The following is a 12,044-nucleotide window of genomic DNA, read 5'->3' as shown; positions in this document are numbered from 1 at the left end:
TAAAAGGAGCACCTGAAGCGTTAAAAAATAGAAGAACTTGACCACAAATGTGTCTCAAGTTCTTACATTTAGATAACCCCTGCCTTGTGGGGCCGCTTTCTCTGTGAAAAAAAACGAACATAGTGCATCATTTCTGCTTCTCTAGCAGTTTATTTGAAAATTATGTGAATTTAGTAGGTATTGAATGCTGGTATGATTAGGTCTAATGTCACACTCCACCCTTCTTGACCCTACCAAGGAATAAATAGCCCGGACAGCTCCTAAGAGTTTGCCTGAGGCATGAAAAGTTGCCTTTTCTCTGCAAGTTAGAATCAGATTGCCTGGCTGCATGAGCTGCGTGGGTCAGGCTGGAGGACCTCAGAGGCAGAGCTGTGGCCCTCCATGAAGTCCTGGGCCCATGATGGACTGCAGTCCAGCTCATGCTCCACTTGCCAGGTTATACACCCTGTTACAGGACAGCTCCTGTGAGGAGAAAGGAGCACTGTTTTCTAAGTCACCTGCCAGTGTGCGTGATTTTTCCCTAATCTGTATGCCCTGAGAACCACCTTTCACTAATCTGTGGTTGGATGTCCCTCCCAGGCCCTGCACCTAGGGTCTAGCTGGAGGCACACCTTCTCCACTCAAGGGGAAGGACCTCGGACCCGCCTGGCACACCATGGTCTACACTGAGCTCCCAACTTATAATTGCATTGCTCCAGAACCCTGGGATTCTCCAGAGAGGGAATAATTTGGCCAATGTTGTGCTGCCTATGCTATTGTAGAAGATACGACTGAAGATCTAAATGGTTTCAATTACATGATATGCAGTAACCACAGATATATTGTTAGTTAATCTACAATGTATACAGATGTAGTCATGTTTTTAAACTACAAATTGCCATGGGCTATGCTCAGTGTTGCTGAGAGGGAGATCAAGGGATGATCCTGAACCTATTCTTGTTCTTTTGCCTTCTACTTGTCTCTCCCCACCCCGTTCAAGTCAAAGTAAAAGATATTCAAAAATTAATAAAGTCTCTCTCTCTCTCTCTCTCTCTCACTCTCTCTCTCTCTCTCTCTCTCTCTCTCTCTCTCTCTCTCTCTCTTTCTCCTTTTCTCCTCTCTCTCTCTCTCTCTCCATCCCTTCTCTTTTCCTTGTCTGATGTCAGCTTTTCCTTTCTGGTAATTAAATGACAGCATGGCTTCTCTGCCACCAGCCTGGGCTTTCCTGTCCAGCATGACCAGCAGGAGCACTGAGCTGCCTAACTATTGTTGCAAAGCAGTCATAGGACCCTAACTAGTGGGTCTTCAATAGTGACCAGAAGACTTGTGATTTTTTTCCTTAATCCTTCATGATCCATCTGGTTTTAAAATGATTGGCTGATTTAATTATTTTATAATGCCAAACAATAGGTTAAATTAGATTACAAAATCTTATCTAGATATCTAGACTTTTGCAGAGAAATAGAATTAGAGCATATTGGATAGGCTTTTTAAGTGTAAGATGCAACAATAAAAGGTGGTCAAGCAAGCATGCATATAGGGCTCTGAGAAAAATGAATACAGCACACAAATGGTTGTTTTTACCTCCGATAACCAGACTTTATCATACCAGAGAAAGTAGAAAAGCCAGTTTTCTGAAATCTGGTGAAAAGTGGTAAGAGTCCGATGGCTTTTCTTAGAGAGCATGATAAGCATTGGGGAATGCGGAATTTTAGAATTCTTGGGGTCTTTATCAGAGGCGATAAGAATAAAGGTCTGAGTCATATACAGAGTGAGCTTACCTCCCGTAGTTTACCACAGAGCACTGAGGATGTGTGACTGAATGACAGAGGTAAAGGCATGTCTCTATGCATGTGCTTTCATGGAGGCATACAGGTGTTATGCAAATACATGTTTCCACCACTTAATGCTAAAAGATGGCATAGCCCTTTACAACAAATCTGTAATATCTTATCAATTTACTCTGTCACAATTCCTTTGTACTATAAAACTTGCCATTTAATTTCTTACAAGGAAGAAAACTACCATTCATCTTCCTTAAGCCTAGAGATACATTTTGTTATGTAAATAATATCATCTTCATTGATCTAAAATATCTTTAAAATATCTATGAAAATGACAGCAAGCCTGTAAACACCTCCCAAATCTATTAGATAAAGGCCTATGATAACATTTCTTTATATGTTCATTTGCTCTTTCCAGGAGAAAGAAAGACAACAGTGTCTTGCACAAAAATCATGAACAAAAATATCAGCATTGTGGACAACAAGAAATGCAAATACTTAACCAAGCCAGAGCCGCAGATTCGCAAGTGCAACGAGCAACCCTGCCAAACTAGGTAACGCTGTCCGCCACTCCTTAAGGCATTGTTTTGCCATTACTGGTCTTTAAAACACACTCAAAATATTAGGGAAGTCACATTTTCTTAAAAACAATGGAAGGGACCTGTACCAAAATGCTAAGTTTTAAATGAGCAAGGTCTAAGAAAGAAAGATAATAGAGGGAATGAATATTGGAGCATCAAGGTTGGCATTTACCTGTATTTTAACGGAGCTCTCCACAGTGTGAAAACAACCACTGACTGGGATGGAGGGGAAGAAGTCATTAACATTACTTGGTAACCTGTTGGTCATCTCTTCCAAATTTTGGTTATTGGGTTGAATGCAGCTATCATTCCTGAATTCTTCAAAATGGTGTGTTAGAACTTGCCAAGGGTGATAGAAACCAACACAGGACTGGCCAGGACCCTGTTCCCTGCTCAGCCATCGGGGGTGGGGGAGAGGCAGTGTGGTCCTCCTGGTTCCCAGCTGGACCCTCACTTCCTCTCCCAGAATTCCCTAGGCAAATGGCCTGACTCCTGATCTCTGATTCCTGATCTGGGTTCTAGTTACTGGACAGTTAGTTGCTTTGGTCTCCTGTGGCTTCCCCGATGAGCATTAGGCAATGCAGCAGGCAAGAAAGTCATGAGTTAGGGGACCAAACAGCCATGCTGAGCAGCTGGAAGTGGCTTAGAAAGAAGCCATGCGTTAGTCACTTGCAGAGGTGAATAAGTGGAACCTTAGTATAATTTTGGAGCAGGTTAGCAGCAAGGCTATTTGGAATGGTCCCCATCACAGGGCTCGTGAAAATCTACATGCTTTCATATAAAGTTGATGTTGGACTTGAGTGGGACTAAGCCCCAGTGTCAAAACTCCTGGAAAGGTTTAGGGATGGCATGACAAAAAGAGTGAGGCTGGATTGATTCCTCTAGACTATGGGCATAGGGACATTTCTATCCTGACACTCAGAGGTTTGTAGAAGCTCAGTGAGTTAAACGGTAGTTGTGAGTTCTTGGGGCATCCAACAGAGAATTGAGCTCCCCTCATGATAGTTTCTGCAGCGGGGTCAGTGAATTTATACATCCTGCAGCTCGGATGTATATGCAAAGAACTCGGAGCTTTGTAGCCATCTATAATAAACATAATCTTCATGACCCTCCACTGCAGCGAAAGGAGAAGGAGGAACAAAGTGGCCAATTAACTCTTCAGGCTTTTCTGTCCTAAATAATCTCTTTGGGAATTAGTGTCATGCAGGCTAGTGCCCAGCTCTCCTGGTTTCCTTATTCCCCACCGTACCCACTTCTGGAGTAGCACTGCATCCTGAGTTCCCTTGATTTCTGCTTATTGCAAAACTCAATTAGGAGGCCCTCCACATCTGGCTCCTGCTATGTTAATGAGAGCGAACTTAGGAGAACCTGGAAAACCCTTTCTTCCTCTACAGAGCTGAAATTTCGAGACTTGCTTCTCTGTAGATTCAATGTATTTTGAGTGTCACAAGCTGATTATCAACCTTTTCTTCCCTGTGTGTTCCTGCTCTAACAATCCTCTCCCACAGGCAAAACTATGCTTCTAAAGAATAGGACAAAAGAATGATGTGTAAACGAATGTGCAAAAGATACAAGTACACCGCCATACTTTCAATAGTTTATGTTCCTGCCTGGCTATGTGCTTTTCAGCCTAACTCCATAAGTAGATCAAGTAATTAAGCGTTTTTATAAGGCAGTGTAATAATCAGCAGGAAGGGCGACCTAAGGAATTATTGTCACCTATAGTCAGGTCCTTGGGTCCTTTGCATTCAGCGCTGAACAGATAAAGAAACCAAGTGTTTGGCCTTTGCCCTGTCAGCTAAAGAACCTGGACTTTTTTTGTTACTATTATTCCTAAGAATCCTCTTTTCTTTCTTCATTTTTTAAATACATATTAAAATGCTAATTTGCCTTACATTTAGTAATTTGTTATAATATTTGAAAACACCATTTATATACCATATACCTTTTCCATATGGATGAAAGAGCAATGGCTTTTTCTGATACATCAGGAATCTTTTTTTTTTTTCTTAAAGATTTTATTGGGGAATCGGGGAAGGGGAACAGATAAGTTGTTGTCCTTTTGTTCTTCAGTCTAGTTGTGGAGGACGTCGCTTCACTGGCCCATGTTGGTATTGTGATCACTGCGCTCTTCCTGACTGAGGCAGATCAGTCGCCGACCACTGGACGGCCGCTCACGGTGGCTCTTGGCAGCTCACGCTGGCTGCCGGCCACTCACGGTAGCTTATGGCAGCCCACGGCAGCCCCGCTGCAGCCTACACGACACTGGCAACCCACGGCAGCTCAGCTCCATCTTAGCTGTAGAGGGCGCAGTGTCACTGTCCCATGTGGGATCTGAAACGGCGGCCCTGCTACTCAGACCTGGCGCTCCCAAGCCAACTCTTAACCAACGAGCCACTCGCCGGCCCTACATCAGGAATCTTGAATGAGCTGGCTGGAGGACTAGAGTGTATTTGTCACTTCCAAATGTGGTCAGTGAAGGATCCGGAGGTACGGTGCCTGCCATTTGTTGTCCATTCACTGACCTCAGCCATCTTGGGGGCAAATGCCTCGATAATGACTTGGTAAAATGAATAGTTTAAAAAGGTCAGTACATTTCTGAGTGCAGGATTAGTTTTGCAGCTGGAGGCTGAAAGTCTTTTTGTAGAGATGAGTCTTTTCCTTCTCTCGGAAAAGGAAGCTCTGTGTTGTGAACCACCAAGAAGCGATGTCGGTGAGGTTAACGAAAATGCTTGCAAGTAAGAAATGGACACAGATGATTATTAGGAGTCATCACAGGAAAGCTTTCTAAGGCTTTGCGTAACTGATATCGCACAACCATTATTTCTCCTGCCTCTTCTTTGCCCCACCCTAGTAACACTCATTCTAATTTCTTTTCACATTTATTGAAAAAGTCACCAACTGGTCTGATGGAACCCTATGTGCCAAATGTAAAATATAGTGATGCACTAGTAAATAGCTTTGCAAAAACGAATCGTAAAGGAGACAGAGTAATTCCAAATTAGATGAATTCTAAAATACAGAATGTTTTCTCTCATTGTGACACATTTTACATGTTCATTGTTATTTTTGAGCAGTTTTCACAAGGAATGGAAAAAGTAACTTTTTATCATCACATGAAGGATCTCTAAAATAAATTTTATTTGAAAAATATGAGGTTCCATGAAATTGCAAATACTTCTCTTTTCAGTAGTGTCTTCTGGATTCCATAGTTGGGGAAGAGGTACTAAGATGCGTTTAAAGTGTTGTGCTCATAGCCTGGGTATCCTTGTGCAGAGAGATGAAGCAGAAACTAAACAAAATTGGAATATAAATATTCACTTTAGGAGAAACTCACCCGGGGACTCCAAAGCAAAGTGGTAGGTCCATATCAGACCTGACAGGCCAGCAGACAAGGACTTTACTAGAGGCGGTATTGGAGTGCAAATGTTGTCATGCATGTTTTTTATTTTCAGGAACAGAAGCATAGAATCATTTAGAATTAAGTCATCGTACAGATAAGGAAACTAAGCTCTACAAGGATGTAACATCTCAAACTTTGGCGTATTACCAAGAACATAGGGGATCCAATACATTTGGAAGAATTGAGGCTATTTCTAGAAAACAGAGAGAAACATAAATTTCATCTCAAGACATGTTTAATGCAAAGCTATTGTACGAAAAGTGTTATGGGTGCAAAGCAGAATAAGGCATTGATCTCTGCCTTTGAAGAGCTTCTATATCAGGAAAAGAAGGTCACATCCTGTAGGTAGACTTTGAGCCCCTCCGCTTCCCAAGAGAATATCTAATAAGTGTCATGTGCGTGCCACACGCCAGGTGACAGAGGGCGGAGGAGAACACAATCCCTGTGGGTTGGATGGAGAAGAACTTTCTAGGAGGAAGGAACTTGGAGCTGGATGTCAAGGGTCCTGACAGCGGATGTTCCAGAAGCAAGTACCATGAGATGAAACCACACAGTGTTTGGGGAGCAAGCTGGGTGTGTGGTTCATTTTCTAAACAAGTGGGTGATGAAGCTAGAGAAATCTATGGATAAGTACAAGACATTGATAAATATACTGTCATATATATAGTATATATTCTATACTGAATACCTATTGTACGGCAGATAATATTGCTAATAAACACTTTTACACATGAGAAAGCGGGGACTGAACAGCTGTTAAGTATTAAGAATGCGCCCCTACTAAGGAGCCCAGAATTAAGCTCCGGCTTCTGACCACCCTGCTCTGTGCTAAACTAGGATTGTGCACGTAGTTGAGTGGGGTGCTCAGATCCCCCATTAGGTTGTGCAAATAACGGGAAATCCAGAGAGGGTTTTATTGACAGGAATTGTCCGAAGACCAAATTTCATGAATCACTTTTCTGGCGTAGGCATTGCTTCCTTCCTGACATAAATTCGGAGCGCTGTTTGAATTACTGGTCCTTAGGGGAGATCCCAAGTCGTTAGAAATGGTCGCTATCTTTAAACTTGTTTCAGTACCTCTTGTGTTATTTTTAGGTGGATGATGACAGAATGGACTCCATGTTCACGAACTTGTGGAAAAGGGATGCAGAGCAGACAAGTGGCGTGTACCCAACAACTGAGCAATGGCACCCTGATTAGGGCCCGGGAGAGGGACTGCGTGGGGCCCAAGCCTGCCTCTGCCCAGCGCTGCGAGGGCCAGGACTGCATGACCGTGTGGGAGGCGGGAGTGTGGTCAGAGGTGCGGTACACGCCTCCTTTCTTTTCCTTTTCCTTTTCCTTTCTTTCTTTCTTTCTTTTTTTATTTTTTTGTTGCTTAGCTTGTATAAGGTCATGTTGTATCATGTTCAGAATCTCTCTGCATGGCAGTCGATATTTTTCAATACCATCTGCTGATTTTGCTGATAATAAAAAATATATATATGCTCATTGTAAATAATTTCGAAAACAGGAAAAAACAAAGATACTTCCTGTTTCTGTACTTTCTGTAAATATTGTAACATAATTAAGAGCACATTTTATATGCGTTTAGAATTTTGCTTTTTCATTTATATGTCATGAGTATACTCTTAAGTGGGCACATGTTAAAATACACATTTGGCTCATTATATATCCCTGAACATTTAAAAGGGAAAGAACAAAGGAATTAACATTAACAATCATTTTCTATGAGCAAAGACTGTGTTTTGACTTCATATATAGTATGTTGTTTATATGTAATCACCAATGCAAGAAAGGCATTACCATTTTATAATATAGCTCAGAGAAATGAAGTAGTTTATGCAAAGTCCTACATGATGGTGGAGCTGGGATTTGAACCCATTACTGTCTAACTCTGCGCCACACATCTGCTAGCTTGTAGCATGTAGCACGAAGGTGTGTTCCATGCCAAACTGTGTGCTTTATTTTCTGTTTTCATGATACATATCTTTACATAATAATCCACAATGGTCATTATATTTCCTGGCTGCTCAGAAGCAGATTAGGTGAGTATGTGGGTGCGCGCACGTGTGCACGCACACACACACACACACACACACACACACACACACACACACATTTATATACCCGTACACATGTGCAAAGACCAATGCACACACATACCCAGAGCAAAATCATCCATGTGCTTAATTTCAGAATATTATATAGGATATAAAAATGATAAATAAAAAATGCTAGATTGCAGTAAGTAGCCATTCTTATGAAAATGAGCATAAAGTAGCTTAGATAATAAGATTTGTGAAATTCTTCATTGAACCCAATCCCCCCAAAAGCACATTAGCAAATAATGTGACTTTCTGTTGTCTTTCTTTCGTGATCTCTATACCTTGCTGTTTAATAGATTCTTCTTCACGTGTAATGTGTGCTTTTGAGAATGAATACAATATCTAATTTTACATCAACATGAATCAGGAATCGGTTCAATCTGAAGAGAAGAATCACATGAACATCAGAGAAACAAATAAACTCCACCTCCAGCCTAGCCATAATGCTTCCGCAAACTCTTCAGGAGGCGATAGGTCAGAAATAGTTTACTGTATGGATTTTGGCACCAGCTAGTAGAAATGATATGTCTCAGTGCAATATGCCAATGAAAAAATGGCTCTTTTGTTTTGATTCAATTTAAAATTGATTTTAATGGATCAGGGTTAGTTTCAGTTGCAAAAAATAAAAATATAAATATTAAAATGCCAAATCATACATATAGTCTAAAGCTCAACATATTCAAACACAAGCCATAGATTATGAGATAAGTACTTAATTTGTGCAAAATTTAGTATATTGAAAATATCATTAGTTCCATGCTCAAGTTTTCAGGAGCACAGCTGTTGGAATCCACATGGTTATTCTGGTGCTATGTCATTGCTAAATGTTTACCTGCACCGTTTTCTTTAGACCTTTTGGAGACACAAATACAAATTGGATTTTCAAGTTTTGCCATAGCTGTCATTTCCCGACCCTTCCCTGTCCCACCCAATGCCATTTTGGTCCCTGTGTCCAGATGGCAGTGATGTGGCACCTTTGTAAAACTGGGAGCTTTAGACATATTCCATAATAGGAAGCATAAATGTAAATGACAGGGGAAATTGCACCTAAAAGATTGATGGAATATACATGTGTGCTTCATATCTGTATGTCATCATTGTCAGTCAAGCATCAATTATTTATGAAGTGAACTAAACTATTTTTGAACCGAATTATATTTCAATCCATACAAGCATTTGGAATGATGATTTCCATATATTATGTAAAGAAATTCTTTGGTTTATTTTTGTTAAGATTTTCTCTGTTTTAGCTTTAAGAATGGTTTGTGAAAAATGACATTCTGTAAGAAATTGTCATTTTGCACCAACGTTTCTTAAGGCTCAAACAGTAAATTTCTGCCAAAATAAAATAATGAATGTTCTTACATAAGTTCATGTAAAAATTGGATATCAAATTTAGTATTTACATTTGATCACTGTATATTTGTCTTTCATAAATAATCCCTATGACATATTACACTCTGTAATAATGGTCCTGTGTTCCTGAAACCCTTTTGCCTCCAGCACTGGGCTCTAAGCTCCATCTGGCCTCCCGTCCTGGTATGTAGCTTAGTCTCCTTATTCTTTATTTCTTTATTCTTTTATCTGGACTATATGTGAGTTATAGGCTTATGAGAGATGATTAGAACCGATACTTAACATAATTTTATCATTCGTCTGTATCTCCTAATTAATGACTTTATCCATACTCTCTGATGTTATCTTCCAGTGCTCGGTCAAGTGTGGCAAAGGCGTCCGTCACCGGACCGTGAGGTGCACTAACCCTAGAAAGAAATGCGTCCTCTCCACCAGACCCAGGGAGGCCGAGGACTGTGAGGATTACTCGAAATGCTACGTGTGGCGAATGGGTGACTGGTCTAAGGTGAGAATCGTTCTGTACATCTTGGTGTTAGGTTTCAATAAGGTCAGCATTGCTGCGGGTACCGTAACTATACAGTATGAAGTTCAGGAGGGATGGAAGGCAGAGGTAAAGATCATGGGATGTGGAGTATTATACCCCCAGGTTCAAATCCTGCCTGTCTGTCCATGATCATGATCTGTATAAAACGGTTTTAAAGATTAAGTAAGATAAAATGTATAAAGCATTTAACACCATTTTTGACACGAAGAAAGCGCTCAGAAACACTATTACTGTTGTTTTGTGGCTAGTTTTTGTGATATAGCTCTTTGTCGGAATATTTTTGCATAAATATTCCCTAATAAATAGAATACTATCAGGTAAGTCAATTCAAAATATAATTAAGGAAAGTATCGGTAGAAACAAACAAAAGAATTACCGTCATAAAAGACATTCTTTTTCCCACTAACATCTGGGGTTGCATATGGACGAGATGGGAAGGAACAGAATTCTTGAAGCTGTTTGGTCAAATCAAGGGGACACAACTCATTTGGCAGTTGAACAGTATATTTAATACCATGATAATAATAATGCTAGTTAAAATTTATGACTAAAGTAGAGCCTCCCATATAAATGAGCTGTACAAAATAGGTCACATATTCACTCTACAAAGTATTAATAAATCCCATGGTTTAAGAGAAAATTCTGATCACATCTAGGTGAAAACAGCTCTCAAATACTAGTTTTCAGAAATGTAAGTATTAATCAAATAGTCCTCTGTGCCTTGCCGCATTTAGCTTTGATGTTATGTACCTATTGTCATAGGATCATAAAATTCTAAGGCTTAGAAGAAACATAATAAATCCTTTCTTCTTCCCTTTTATTGTATAAATAAAAAAAGTCAAAGTAGTGGCTGCTGGGGTATGGTGGGAAGGTGGCAGCTCTTCATAAACAACACTAAGGAACATTCTGGAAGAAGTCTTTTCATTGTATAATATACTGTGTCTAGCCAGTTTGCCCAATGCTGCCCCCCAAAAAACCCATGACATTTAAAATCTATTTTCTTGTGATTATTCATGCCTTTTCTCCCTAACAAAAGTTTGCATATTAACATGGCATCTAAGTTTTCAGTAAACTGTACTCTCTTTCCACTACTTACAACATTCAGAGTTCATATTGGGAGTCTTAATGGATGCATTTGTAAACTATGTAAATTATTCCCTGACTACAGAATTAGGAACTATTCAGCCCAATCCAAACCGTGCAGCTAACTGGTGAAGCATATAAGGGAACTTCCCCCTTCAGAGTAAACTACTTTTAGGTGAAAGAGAATTCCCAATTAACCACAGATAACTTTGTTTTATGTTCAGGGTTATGTTTCCCTAATTCTGAGAGAGAGAAATAGAGTAGGATGATAGCGAAAGACAAGTGTTTGGAAGCCAAGAGACATGGGGACAGTTTGGACTCCCTCATTGTGCAGATCGCCACATTGGTTAAGCCATTGATTGCATTTGTGTCTTTGTTCCCATATGAGTGAAATAAAGAAAATTGACATCACTATTGTTTTCAAGCTACATGTATATATTAACTCTTCATTCAGCACTGAAGGTGTAAGATAGGATGAGAAATAAAGTACTAGCTGGAGGGATCTACGTAGGGGAGATCACCTATTGCTCACTTTCAATTATTTTGGCAATGAAATTCTGAATGTTTTTCCTTAGATGAAATGATTCTGCTCTTAGGAAAACTTTAAAAACCACTAGAATAGATGAGCTATATTTTTCCAACTTCATTAATTAATAGAAATATTTTAAGTGATAAATATTGTTAACTTACAGTTAACTACAAAAACCAAAAGTTGTAATTGCAAAAACAGAAGATCCAGGTTTTATTGTAATTTATAACAGAACTGTAAGCTCCTATGTTGCCCCATATAGCAATATGGCTCAGCAAATTCTATTTGCATGATAAATACTATTACCTTTGATTAAAAGTGCCTATTATGTAGCCTGTGGTTAAATCTTAAGCAAAATCAAAATTACCTGGGGAGATCATAGAAAATGTTAACTTTGGTTTTCCATGCTAAGCCTGAAAGAAATATATTTAAATTTTTTACCACAATCACATATACTTGTATGATGGAATTTTAAATCTACCTGGAATGAATTACTTTAAATTGATTTTATTGTGCTACTATATTGCTAACCAGCTAGAACATAACCGTTATGAGTAAGGAAAGAAACATATAGACACAATAAATATTCATCTTTATTCCATGACTTTTTACCTTTGTTTGTTGGACCGTATGTTTGTTTGTTTCCTTATTTAGAAGATCCAGCATGTTGCTTTTTATTT

At 39.5% G+C, this 12,044-nt stretch overlaps 1 protein-coding gene across 1 annotated transcript in view; it reads left to right on the top strand.

Moving 5' to 3' along the window:
* Window positions 1-12,044, top strand: part of ADAMTS19 (ADAM metallopeptidase with thrombospondin type 1 motif 19) — a 92,463-nt gene that overhangs the window by 52,213 nt on the left and 28,206 nt on the right. Inside the window, exons 9-11 of the mRNA XM_019630777.1 lie at window positions 2,182-2,317; window positions 6,843-7,047; window positions 9,561-9,713. Of these exons, the coding sequence (XP_019486322.1) occupies window positions 2,182-2,317; window positions 6,843-7,047; window positions 9,561-9,713 (494 nt within the window). The remainder of the gene's footprint in view (window positions 1-2,181; window positions 2,318-6,842; window positions 7,048-9,560; window positions 9,714-12,044) is intronic.

Source organism: Hipposideros armiger, unplaced genomic scaffold (assembly GCF_001890085.2).
Source record: "Hipposideros armiger isolate ML-2016 unplaced genomic scaffold, ASM189008v1 scaffold_943, whole genome shotgun sequence".
Classification (NCBI taxonomy): Eukaryota; Metazoa; Chordata; class Mammalia; order Chiroptera; family Hipposideridae; genus Hipposideros; species Hipposideros armiger.
Note: the sequence above shows the minus strand (reverse complement) of the source record. Positions and strands in the feature narration are given on the sequence as shown.